Source organism: Mya arenaria, chromosome 12, assembly GCF_026914265.1.
Source record: "Mya arenaria isolate MELC-2E11 chromosome 12, ASM2691426v1".
In the NCBI taxonomy this organism is placed as follows: domain Eukaryota; kingdom Metazoa; phylum Mollusca; class Bivalvia; order Myida; family Myidae; genus Mya; species Mya arenaria.
In genome coordinates this window covers 23,186,961-23,201,425 of record NC_069133.1, presented here as the reverse complement: position 1 = coordinate 23,201,425, position 14,465 = coordinate 23,186,961, and the positions used below count along the sequence as shown (strand labels likewise).

General features: G+C 33.4%; 1 protein-coding gene across 3 annotated transcripts; it reads right to left on the bottom strand.

Moving 5' to 3' along the window:
* Positions 1–300: 300 nt before the first annotated feature.
* LOC128211924 (E3 ubiquitin-protein ligase TRIM33-like) lies at positions 301–5,243 on the bottom strand. 3 transcript variants are annotated; one of them, XM_052917065.1, is made up of 3 exons: positions 5,188–5,243; positions 3,413–3,968; positions 301–2,831 (listed from the first exon to the last, which is right to left on the bottom strand). In XM_052917065.1, the coding sequence occupies exons 2-3, from the start codon at positions 3,961–3,963 to the stop codon at positions 2,825–2,827; spliced, it is 558 nt and encodes a 185-aa protein (XP_052773025.1). In that variant the 5' UTR covers positions 3,964–3,968; positions 5,188–5,243; the 3' UTR covers positions 301–2,824. The 3 variants fall into 3 exon arrangements, with proteins under 3 accessions (XP_052773025.1, XP_052773023.1, XP_052773022.1); XM_052917063.1 differs by lacking the exon at positions 5,188–5,243 and having other exon boundaries at positions 301–2,896; positions 3,413–4,312; XM_052917062.1 differs by lacking the exon at positions 5,188–5,243 and having other exon boundaries at positions 2,785–2,831; positions 3,413–4,038.
* Positions 5,244–14,465: the final 9,222 nt, after the last annotated feature.

The following is a 14,465-nucleotide window of genomic DNA, read 5'->3' as shown; positions in this document are numbered from 1 at the left end:
TTGAAATACTAAGATGCAGATTATATACACGCAGTGTCTGCCAAAATAGACGCAAAAATTAAAATTAAAGTTTCCTTCATAAACAGAAATGTATCAATCTATTTACTTAGTTGAGTGGAAGTGTAAATGAGAGAGACATTAGTACTTGTGTATAACCACATGTTAACTAAATAAAATAAAATCATAGAAAGCAGGTTGTTTAATCTGCTTTACATATTCATATTTCAAAACTCAATAAGAATAGAATAAAATAGTTTATTCGGAGATTTAAACATACAGTTCACCATCCATCAACTTGGTTATACATATAAACAAAAGTCAATATACCGTTTAGTGTATTCCATCTAGAATGCCTTACAAACACGTCAATTATGTAATATTACTAAATTAAAGGAGAACATGCATCAAAACACATTATTTATGAAAATATTATACTTGTCTTATTTTTATGAAACAAACATAATACCAAAAACACCTCACATCAAATTCTGAATATAAAGTGCAATGTTTAACTAAAGATCTAACAAAAGCATACATATATCTCACAGTTCTATCCATTTTACTATTTATTCCTATTTAAGACATCTTAAACCACAGAGTATTTCTATTCAAGCTGTCAAATCATTTCTTCATGTCAACGCATTCGCAATATAGAGTTTAGAGTTTATTTCAGAATACAATAGGCAATACGCCCATGCGTACACAATCAATAAAATACGTTAATGTTTATAACACAGTCAATGGTCACTCAATCTTCCAATCATACAGTTACAAATTGGTTAAAGAATCACAGTTCCATAGAACAACATTAACACAGCGAGAGGAATAACTAAATATTATCCGTAATAACTATAGTAGTATATATACGAAGTCCGTTATTTAGCTTGTAATCCATTAAGAAAGAATGTCGCTTCAGTTGTAGACAAATTCTTTGCCACACTTAATTATTATCAGTCGTTTATTTTTTGAGAGGAATATACAGCTCATAATAGTTATTCCCCTGTAATTGTTAGACATTGCCCTTATTCGTGACAGGAGCGATACTAAGTTCGATACACGTTAGCTAATTTTAAGACGTTAAACAGAAAATGAAAAATAGAACAGGTTTCTGGGTGTAAAAGTTATGACTCCCTGTCACTAGAAAGAGTCCCCCTCCCTGGAAACAATGAGCCCCCTCTCCCAATCTAGAATATGACCTTAAAGGCAAGAAGTAAAAACTTCTTACCACAACCTTTAAATGTGGTTTACTTCATCGAAAAATTGAGCTGTATTCCAAGGAAATTACGAGCTTGTACATGTAAGGTTTTTGAAACTGTGTGTGCAACATTGAATGTATTTCTTTTCGCAAGCTATTTACAATTTTCTCCTTAATTTTAAATGAAATTTTGATAAAATTTGTCTACGGTAATAGAATGGAATAGCCGTTTATGAAGACTTTTACAAGTTCATAGTCTAAACATATATACTTATGTTATATATGTCAAATGTATGTACATTGTTAGTTCGGAAAAGCATACATTAAATTATATTGTATTATATCAACAGCATAAACTGTAGTATTGTTGTATGAGATATGAATATATGTATGTTTATAGTGCAATAATGTTGCAGAATGGGAAACAGTATGGATGGTAGGATGAAAAGTATTAAGATGAATGCTTAAAGATAGCATTGGGAATACACAATATATGTATACAATAATGCTGCAGTATGGTAAACAGTATGGATACCAGGATGATAAACCTAAAATTCTTAAGGAAATTGTGTATAATATAATGACTTTATTAACACTTTTCGTTATCCTACATTTTGCTAAACATAATTGCAAAATACGCTTGATATTTATCAGATATAAGTACATGTCATAAAACAATGTCTTTTCAATTTGAGTCAATACTGTAGGCTTATGTTGTAAAATAAATGTTATTGTATTAATCATTCAATTGCTCAAACATGATTTAACACATTGTTGTTTCTGTCAAGGACAGAAATGTTAGGAATGATGTAGAAACTCTGTCAGTTTGCAGTAAATACCTTTAGTGAGTCAGTATTTATCGTCCCGACAACTATGGTACGTATGTTAGGACAGAATGCTGCCGAGTAGGGATATGTCAGTTCCTTATTCTGTCCAAGTATTTCCGCCATCTTCCCGTCCCTCTCCGTCAGCAGCACCACGTTGTGATTGCTCTGTCCACACACGAGCAGCTGACCGGGACCTACCGCCACCACGGACATAGGGTATTCGAGCTTCTTGTTCTCTCGCAGGACCTTCCCGTCTAGAGACAGCTGGAGGACGGTGTGTGTACCGGAGTCAGACACGTAAAGGGTCAGTGGTGTGGAAGCTGATCCTGTCAGGTATAGTGGTCTTTGGAAAAGCTGTCTTCCGTCATCTTTTTGGAATGTACTTATCTTATGACCATCTATTGTCATCACTTCAATACGCGGGTCAGATGTGTAAGAAACGTATAATCTATTGTTGTAATACCCAATACCACTACACCCAGATGATACTTTAATTTTCTTGCCACATGATAACTGCCCTCCTTTTGTAGATAGCAGCTATATAATTGAGTTATTCGAGAGAGTGACGGCGGCCTGATCATCAGGGAGCCCACAGACGTCCCAGGGCCACCCTGTAAGTTGGAGGCGGGACATGACGGTGCGGGTGGTGACGTTCATCAACTTGACACAATCGTTTCTCCAATCAGTTAGAAGGAAGATACCGGGAGACAGCAGGGCGAGGCCGTTAATAACGCAGTAATCCTGGTCCTCTGGCGTTCTGACGTCAATGTCTACCTTCTTCTTCCATGTCACAGTAGAAAGGTCAGGAACTGGAACAACTATGATGGGCAACACTGTGTACGCAACACTAACATGCTTATTATTGCTAATACCCCTGAAAACAATGACAACTGTCTTTGAAATAATATTTAGAACATATTTTTTTTCTAATTTAAAGTTCGTATTATTTATATAAAAGTCGGACTTTGTTTGTATATTTTACTGACAGTACGTGTTGTTGCTAGAGACAATACGTACATTAACAGTTATCCAAGTAGCTATGGATTTAATGGTTTATTTCGAGTTATACCGAATAGGTAATACAGACGGGCGTTTGTGTTTGCTCCGCGGCCCTCTTATGTTTGTTTGCAGTGTAAATGCAACCAGACTGGTTCACCTGATTGACCAGCAGAAACTGGTTGATGATCAACAAACTTGTATTAAAACGGTTTACATAAGTATTAAACTGGTGATTTTTTTTGATAAAATTAATAGCTTTGGATAACCATTCTGACAAAAAAATCGCAATATAACTTTTGATATCATAAGACACTTATAAAGAGTTTAACACTAGATTTATAGTCAAATAATTACAGCGCATTTTTTACATTAAAGTGATTATTATACAAACTATCCAAATCTCCATCCACGTCCAGTGTTCCAAGGCCTGTTTCCAATCCCAGCAGCCGCTCCGGAAGTTAGTTCCATTCTCATGGCTTCAAGTCCGGCTTTCGTCAACTCACAATCCTTTTGTAGGGTATTCAGCAAGTTTTCATCCTCGTTCTTCACTTTATGGAGATTGTCGAGCAACTCCTTCTCGCGGCGATCAAGGTAGGTGTTGATTTCCGCCCGGAACTTCCTTAGTTTGTCCATTTCATCCTTAGTCTGGTTTTCAACTTCGCCAAAAAGTCCCTTGACATTACTTATGTACCTGGATAGAAGATCTTCAGCTTGTCTAATCGACGGTTCCAGCTCTTTGAATTCATTTTCAATGATAAATTCTTTAGCCACATCAGCGATGTAGTCAACTTTACAGCTACGATGGTCGGGTACGACACAGTCACCACAGCCAAGGTCTCCGTGGGTCAGGCAATAAAACTGGATCACCTCCTTCGGATGTTTTTTACAATATTCCGTGTCGGCGATAGCTGACTGCTTGGTGGACGGGTAGTAAGAGGGCATCCTATCTTTGGACAGAAGAACGTGGTTCCTTGAAACCTTCAATATCTTATGGCACTCGATACAGGGAGCACACATGTAATCCTCGATGTTTACAAGTTTAATAAACGTTGGAAAACAGTACACCAGCGGAATAAATCATCATTTAAACATCAAAAGAAGAAAAGGTACAGTATGCAATCGCTGGGTAGACACAGGAAAACGCTATATCATCGTGTTGAATTTTATTAGTCCTTTAAACATTAATTTCCCGCGAATTTCCTATATAATTCTTTTTGGATTTTATCAAGGAGACCAATAATAAAAATCGTTTCATTTGTTATCGTTTTCTATTTCCAGTTAAATGTCAAAACCAAATGCCAAAATGGACGAAACGCCCGAGGGCGAATCGTACGGGATGTGCTTCAAGCTATGTCCAAGTTACGTCTCCTCCCGATTCTGGAAAACCCCGCCTTATATACACACATGGTCAAATGACCGAAAATCATGGTCATATGACCCGACCGAAAATGACCCGACCGAAAACGACCCATATATTTGGGTCAAATGACCCAAAAATATTGGCTGACAGCCAATCCAAGATGGCGTCGTCATAGATCGTGAACTATTGAAAAAGTAAATAAACAATCTTCTCTACATGAACACGAGGATATTCACGTCTGATTTTCTGTGTCTTTACCCAAGTTTATCAGGTTTGTGAGCAATGAAATCTGAATAAAATAAATGTAGATAACTTTGTGTAGCATTTGTAATAACTTTTATCCCTGTGGAATGATTGCTCACTCGGCGGTGGCAAAATTCAAACAAGGCTGGCGCGCCTGGAATGTCGGGGCGTTGCTAGTTTCTTGTGTGATTTGCCATTGACCGATAACAACAATAATACATATTATACAAAGAATTAAGGTACGTGCATATTTTTCTAACACAACCGTACATATGCTGGGGCATATCAATATATATGAGTAACTTACATAAGCTACCTGTTTGGTACAAATGAAAACGTAAACTTTTTGTACGATCAAGTCAAATAACTGATCTTAAACACAAAACATGTTCCGTCTATACGGATATATTTCAAAGCGAAAGTAGAGATCTCAAACCTATTTAAACGTAGATTACAATTTTTTCAAACGTGTAATTTTGCTATTGTTATTGTTCCATATCAGTTTGTCTTTAACGTCTGAAATATCAAACAGTAAACAATAAAGAAATACAAGCAATATTTACCGTGACTGATGATTTAGTTGATCCTCAAAACAAACAAGGAAGTAAATTGATATTTTCCACTGCGCATGTCTATAAATATCTTGTAGCACTGAACATGTTTACACATTTAATAAACTGTTATTAATCTGTTTTGGGACTTTTATAATAATAATAATAATAATAATAATAATAATAATAATAATAATAATAATAATAATAATAATAATAATAAACCTTAACCTGATAAATTTATGAAGATAACACAGACCAATAATAAGACATACATTTTAAATTAAATAACGGTGGTGTATACATGGTAATTCTAGATTTTTTTCGAAATTGAGCTTACTAGAAAAAAACTTGGAATATCTCCTGCTGTTAAGATAACTTTATTTCTTTTATTTGGTTGTATATTTCAAATTTAATTCTCGTCCAGTGTTTGCAGGATTTTGCCTGGTCATACCCTTGTTCCACTTTTCCATCTCCATATGCCCTCACTTTCCATTTTCGTGTCCTTTCTCACTATCCATTTCCATCTCCATATACTTTCACTCTGCCACTCCCATATCCATCTCCCTCTCACTGCCCAGTCGCTACAGCCCTACCAGTCCCCATTTACCCAGTCTGACCCTCTCGACCTCCCTTTCCATTCTTAATATGTCCTCAATCTCCCACTCCCAATTTGCATCTACCCTGTCACTCTCCCTTTCCTTTCTCTATATACTTCTTCACTCCCATTCCCCATATCCATATCTCCTCTTCCTTTCCCATCTCCATATGCCTTCACTCTCCCACTCCCACCATTCACCTCCCCTCTCACTTTTCCATCTCTACTACCCTCTATTTCCCCCATTCCCTATCCATCACCCTTATTACTACTCCCTTCCTCTCTTCATCATTTCAGCCTTTTTCTATCCCTCTCCTCCACCTCTTTCCCGTCTCTTATCTTTAAATCCACGACTCTCTCTTCCCCTATCGATCTCACTTTACCTACTGTAAATTTTCCTTGTACCCCCCCCCCATTTACATATACCCTCACTCTCCCCGTCCTCTTTCCATCTCCACTGTAACTACCTCATTCCCTTCTTCCGTCAATTCTTTCCCTTTTCTATCCTTCCTATCCCTTCTCCCATCTTTAAATATCACCTTTATCCCTTCCATGTGCCATATTATAATCATTGAGAAGTATTTAATTTCAACATCATAATCAATTAATGTGGTGAACAAAGATTCTGAATAAGAGGGATTTTGTTGATATGTTTTGATTTGTAATTTGTATTTTAATATATTTGTCGCTATAAAAGCTCATCTGACATGTTTATTGTTTACTTTTTATGTACTTCAATAATAGTTTCAATACTTAGCCATTCATTCAAGGGCCAGATGATCTTTATATCGATTTTTACGAATTTAAAGTACACCAGTCTGTATCTCAAATTGTATGGTAAAAATATCGGCGAAGTTTATGTTTTGTATTGGCGCCATTCCTCCGACATAATCTTTTATTCCTTTTTTAACTGTTTCGGGAAATTCGATAAACTTTTCCAAGCGTCATTTCTGTCTAATGGGGCTTGTTCACAGCTATTATGGTGGCAACATTTACTTTTCAAATTCTGTTGTAATTGAGTTAAAAACCAATATTTGTTTCAGATAGTAATACATAAATCATGAGCTTTGATACCGATAAATAACTATAAAGTGATTATATATAGTGAATACAAATACTACAAAAAAATAATGGTATCAATAGTATACATTTTACAGTTTTTGAGTTTTTTTACTTGATTTTGATAACAGATATTCAAAAAGAAAAAAAGTTAAATCATTAAATTTCCAATACCGTGACTAATACTTATTGGTAAAATAGAGCAAAATTTGTCCCACCTTGCATGAATTATTTAAAAAAAACCCCACTCTTATCTGAACTTTTGATTTTGTTTTATCATTCGAAAAAGCATTTTCTTCACATTCAAAACTTTTTGTGCATATTACCCTTCATAAAATGTGGACGAGTCCCTTTTAATACTGCATAGGGTCTGACACATTTGTTTGCGTTGCTTTGCATGAAGGATAACAAACTCTCACAAAGATCATATCATTTATAGAATCAATCAAAACAGCAAGTGAGTACAGGCTGAACGTTACATATCGAGGGTTTAGTGCAAGAACGTTGTAACTCAATATAATAAAATAGACGGCATTACAAGTCTTGTGATAAGCCATTGATATACATCATGATAAGGGACTTTACAACACTGCAGACAACTAAATGTTGATCATTATGCATTCATAATCACGATATATTGTTCTAAAATGCTTCTAATAGAGTGTTGACAAATGGGATATGATATTTATAACACAATGTCTGTAGATGTAAATACTTAATACGTGATGTTATCGATATTTAGTTTAAATGTCAAAATATTCCATCCATTTTGCATTAGTGTTGTTGACCTTGTTTGCATCATACTGAAACTAAAATACAGTATTATACTTTATTTGTCTTTTTCTGCAATTTCGAGTAAAATAATGATGAAATAAGTGTTTTCAGATAAATTACCGGAAAACAATTTTTGGTGCAAAAACAGGAGCAAGTCCCTTTAAAGTAATTGTTTAGGGTAATAAGTGGATATTTACGAAATGAATGTGCATGGAGTGTCACAAGCTCGGCCTAATTATTTGGTAATTGCATACTTATAACCCTTTAACCGGCTGAGTGATCAACGTTATATTTTGTCAGATAAGAAGGCAGTATTTCTCAGGTTTTCCATAACATTTTTTCAGTTAATCAGTAGACAAATGTTTACTTTATTTTAATCAGTTGAAGTGGTATATAAACAGTGACTGGCGTAGTTTACACAATATTATGTAGATCACTAAAACAAGATTTTTAGTTTGCACTAACACAAAATAAAAGATTATGCGACTGCATTGCATCAAACCTTTGTTTTCAGTTATTAATTCTTTAATTCTAAATATCAACAAAAACACAGGTAAAAAAACGAGGTAAAACAACGTCTGACACTTGATGATTTAACAATGAAATAAAAAAATATTATTTTACAAAAAGAGTAATGTACCCTAAATTTATTGGATGGCAAATAGATATTGACTTTTGTGTCAAGGACTCTGATACAGTTAGTTACGTTTTACTTGATAATTATATCAACATACAGAGCATATAAATAAAGAATTAAGAGGTGGATATTCTCATTTTACTGATTGCCATTAAAATCAGGAATGTAATGTATTAATGTTTAAATTATATTCAATGACAAAGAACAACTATTGCACACCGACAATGAGTGGGTCAACGACAAACAGCCTGTAGTTTATTGAAAGATTTCCACAATTATTTTAACCCTAAATAGGGAGTTGTACAATAAACATCATGAACTGTGATAAACAGTGAAATAATGAATCTAAGTGCCAATATCTTCAATGTGGCTAGAAATAATGATCCCATTTGCAAGTACAATAAATTCGAATAACCGAACATATACATGATATAAAAATATTGTTTTTCATTCTGAAATGCTGCATGGCACTTTTATGATTGCTCCACCACGGAAATTGATGTTTGTTAGTGTTACATTATTTTTCAAATGAATAATGAAAATTGAAGATTTACAAATACACAGAAATATAATCTATACTTTAATAACAGCGGCATGGCTCTGCAAGGTTAAAAGGTCTGTACTGCCCATCCCAACATTTTTTCAAATATGACATTCTTTGTGTCGAAATGGTAAGAAACAAAATTATTAAGTCATTTATACCAATGGAAATATGTGCTCCATCAACACTCTTATTTTCAAAAATGCGTGGAGGGCAGTGGGTGTTGTAGGGGGACATGGCCTAATTTGGTGCCTTCACATTAAGTCTAGACCAGCTATGCCATTACTTAAACATATAATAATTTATCTACCTTTAAAATAAAGATTTGGTGCCTTCATTCTAATACATGTAAATTCAATATATTGTTGATATTGTTTTTGAAATTCAGAATTCAAAACAAAACTAACCAGATCAAAGCCAAGGTATAACCTTATCAAATATGCCATGTATTATCTTTCAATAGTTGGCTTTGCATCAGTTAAATATTTAATTTCTTTATAAAATTTTATGAAATGATTCACATACGTTAAATGAATATAAATGGGACAAATAATACATTTCATCATGTGAAATTATGAAACATCAAAAAATATTCTAATCAAGAGTCAAACTACATATAATTAAGTAAGATAACCTTTACTAATACAAGAATAAAATTTCTTAGTACTATAAATGTGTTAGCACTATTTATGGGTTAATTTCATAAAAAATATACATACAAAATAATAACTAACAATCATAATACAGTTATCATTTCTTGCAGACACACCTTAATATAATATATGCATATGAATATGTACAATTCATTTTATGTTTTTCTTTGATTTAATGAAATATAATTGTGGATCATATCCTGTTAGTCACCATTTGAACGTAATGTAAGCTGTTTTCACTGTGAATTTCTTTTTAAACACACATCAGTAACAAATTAATGTTATGATATCATTTAAGCGCACAACCTTACTCGGCTAAAATATGGCGTGATTTTCCAATTAAATATCGTTTTTAATGAATTAAAAGCATGAAATAAACAGAAACAGAGAACTTTGTTCAGAGTAAAATGTCACTATATTTCACCTTGTGAACAGCATATATATACGGAAACATTTCACTTGTGGTAAAAGTGCATACAAGATAAAATATTGTGTAATCTTATGGCATTGTTCCATTTTAATGTTCTAATAAAAACCTCAGTAAAGCAGCATGTCAAGTTGTACGCCTGCAGGCATTTGTATAAAACTGGTTAATCCTTTGGTTTGGTTTAAGTTATCCGAAATGAGTATTGATTGGTCGATATTTTTTTTCAATAATTGTTGACGACCAATTAAAATGCTTTTTGAGGAATTTATCCAAAAGATAACCACCAGGTATCTTATTCAGTTTTATACAATTGGCTGCTATGGATTTGTGTTTGGCTGCAGTTAATTAAGATCTATATAAACATCAAACATTTCAATAGGCTTTGAAATGAACATATACTACAGCCATGATTTTGATATGGTGCTTTTAATTGAATCCTGTTGAAAAGTGTCTCATTTGGTTTAAAGCTTTCATAATATTAACAGCATTTGTTTCTTCTAATATTTGTTTAAGAAAATTGAGCATTGATTCATCAATAATTACATGTAGAAACTATACATATAAACATCATTTCTATGAAATGTCTACATTTAAAAGAAAAAGTACACTTTATAAATAAATAACCACAAATAAAGTCATAAATAACACATATGGAATATAACATGAAATTACTTCAGCTGAAGTTATTAAAATAATTGAAAACATAGATATGATAAAGTATCCAACAATTATTTATAGAAAAATAACATTCAATAACTTAAAATTGTCCTGATCTTTTTAATGGGGTGAAAATCCATTTGAAATTTGGAATGACATACTGGCAAAAGAACATGTATGTACCCGGTATATGTTTTCAAATATTTACGTGATTAAAAAAATGTTAACATGAATTCCATTTCACACATTTAACACAACAATTTTTTGTTATAACATAATTCAATGAGATATTATAAATAAAGAAGTTTCCAAACATACATTTTTGTCTCCTCTTTTTCCCAAATCTGACCCAAATAGAGCCTTTTTATTATCATGTGATCTTTCTTATCCATTCAAAATCCCTTCAAATGGTTACAAGTAATCACAAAATATCACAATAATGAATGATCGGTAGGTCAGACAAACTTAGTGTCAGTTTTTTATTCAAGACTGCCCCTGTTCACATGCATCATTTAAATATATTTTGAACAATTTAAGAGCTCTGACCAGGATTATAATGCTAACACCGACTACACACACCAAGGCAGTCACAATATGTTGTCATTATTTCCACAAAAACCCAGACCAGCTTAAAAATGGAAAAACATAAAATCATTTTAAAATACCACATTGCTTTTCAATCAAAAGGTAAATCTGCCTACCTGCCCCCATTTTCCAAAATCTTAATGACAATCAGAGAACTATTTTCCTCAGACCTTAGTACATTAGTGTTCTTTCATCAAACAAAGAAGTAGGATTCTTCCTCCGTGTTTCTCTGTTTCCTTCGCATGTCTAAAACATTCTGTATACGTTTTCTAATCTCTGAAACTTTCAGCACTGAGGATGACAGTGCGAGTAAAAATATGATATCTGAAAAATAGAAAAATAAAAAAAAATCCATGTCCAATTTACATGTGATAATACGCATGTACATACATCTATATTTGTTGTGTTTGTTCCATCAAATGCCAAGGGGTTCTGATTCAAATCATAACTGCATGATGTTGCTGATGATGATGTTACTAGTTTCACGAGACCCTGTGCGCAACTGCTGGGCAAATAATTAAAACTCTTTTTATTTAAAAACAAGTGTACTTAAATACGCAATAATTGTATTTTTCTTAAATAACTTTTGTACCTTTTATTTAGTTATATTGATGATATAGCTGGCTCATTAACAAAACATTGAATTAAACCTTTTTTTCATGTGTAGTTATCAAAATTTAAAATGCCAACACTCCAGTTACAATCCAACTGTAATTCAACCAACATTCTTTTTTCGTTTAAACAAGGGCATAACTCAACAATTATTAAAACCAGAATTGTGGTCCTCGCTTTAAACATGTCAGCTCCAGAATCAAGTCTCATTTCAATATGTTTAACCTTTGCGTATAAATTTTTGCACTACGACGATAACAATGACACTTTCACAACTCCAATACTGTTTTCGTCAAAGATAGGCGAGCTAAAAACAATAAGAAAGGTCCGAAAACATTACTCCAAAATATTACAGCATATAGCCCTTACCTGAGAAGAAGAGTGTCTCTGTTTGGAATGTTTTCTGAAGTGGCGGGAAATATATAACGAGCAGTTGACCAATCAGAGAGCCACCTACTGCTATCAGGAACATCCGATTGGTGAAGAGTCCTAGCTTAAATACAGACTTATCCTGGAATTAGTCAGATCAGAGATTTACTATGAATACATATCATTAGGAACTATTTTTGAATTATTTTTCAGCTGTAAACTTTGTAAAGCATTGTATGAGATGAAAACGACTTTTTAACAATTTTGGGCACATGATATAATAATACATGTTAAGATAACAAATAACGTATAATTTTATTTCTTTTAGACAAAGATAGCAAAGAATGCTTATAAGTAAGGGCTTTCAGATTGAACATACAATCCACCCGAGGAAGGGACTTTCAAATTTGACCTTCCTCCTTAAAAGCCTTGTTTTAGAACTGGCCAATTTAATTCAACAGCAACCCCCTCCCCCAAATAAATTGTATTTATTTTGCCTTCCTGGAATGGGTATTTTTAAATGAAATAACTCAAATTGGTCTATCTACTACGTACAAATGAACATAATATTCCTGCCAGTATCTGAGATCTACAACTGAGTGCGTTAAACACGTCAATCAGTACAAAGTCGTATCTCGTGGCGTTATCTTGTTTATGTACATCTGTAAAACATTAATTTTGCATGTATGTGTACCTTTACTCGTATCATAATTATGTATACATAACATAGCTTTACTTAATTGACAAGGCATCTTTAATCTATAGGCTGAATTTTTTTTTCAACAATGTGCAAAACGTCAACAGCTTTTCCAGAGTATTTGTAAACTCCTGACGTAATGGAACCCAAACATTTTCTAGATTCTGTAAAATATTCCATTGCCCTCTTCTACAGTGCTCCTGTGAAATATTCATATGAATCGAATAAAATAGAACTTGGACTTTTCCAGTACATACACATGAAGGTACATTATAACTTGCTAAATGGAACATGTTAAAAATGGCATGCATTTCATGTTAAAAAAGAACATCAGAAGAGCATATGTAAAAAACACTCTTACAGCTCAATAATGTTAATAACAATTGAATTCACCTAAATTTTGTTTTCATTGCTTCTGATGTAATGTTTACTTTCAAACCAGCATATTAAATCACTAAATCACTAACATGAATGTAGACAACACAGTGGAAGGTGATAGAGGTCCAGTAGTTTTGGTCTCCCTCCTCTCACCCAAGTGGTCGTTGAATAGAGCTCCACTAGGACCACAATGCCTTGGCCTCTCAAAAAGGACAACTGAATCCAATGGTCTAAAATTGGATAAGTTACACACAGCTTAAATCTTGGCTGGATTGATAATTCAAGCAATTTGATTGGCTAACAGTAATTATTGGATAATTATTGACCATTTTGGCTAACTTTAACAAAACTTAAAACTTTATACAGCTGTTATACAATTGGCTAAATGCTGGTTTGTAACCAGAAAACAAGCTCAAGCATGATTTATATAAGCTCTAAAGCAATTTTGAACTATTAGCTCACGTAGACAAGTAAATTGTAACAATGCAAAAACTTTCATTGTGACAGAGATATCATCACCCACGAGTACCACATCAGCCGCCTCAATACGTCCTTGAAAGATATGACTGTTGATATACCGATGGCGGACGCATTTAAAGCCAGCTCATCGTTGACCACATCACCTATCATTCCAACAGGCTGGCCATACGAGTGGAGAGCCTAGCTAAATAGATTCAATGCACGAGCCTTAACTCAAACCTTTGACCATCTTTTTCTGGTTGCGTTTGATTGAATCCATTCATTTTCACTAAAATACAGCACTGTGCCTATTTTTTTTTATATTTTTCAAAACAACTACAAATCCCTGTTTCTTCGATAATCTTATATCAATAGGAACAACATTGATGGCAACATGTTTTTTTTTTCTTAATCCCAACATAATTTTTTCACTTAGATACTGACGACGGATCTTTAGTGAAACGGACCCTAACAGCTTGTACTATATCAATTGAGATACTGTTTTGAGCCATCTATGTTTGTATGTATAAATTTTATTAAGTAAAAACACATTGAAAACATACTCAACCCATTTATCTAGATGATTTAAAACCTTTATTTTAATGACATATTACCAAACGTATATGTATAGTATTTATCTAAATATTGGTCAAGACTAAATGAAACCTGGATTTACACTAAGCTTGTCAACGTCATCTAAGAATCTAAAATAACTCTCTGTATATGTTTAGTCTACCTTGATAGTTTTGTTTTTTATCCTGGGTGTTGCCCAGAAGTTAAAGTATGCATGACTTATGGAGCGCAACTGGTTATTGTCTTTTTAATGTATTATAGACAAAGTTTA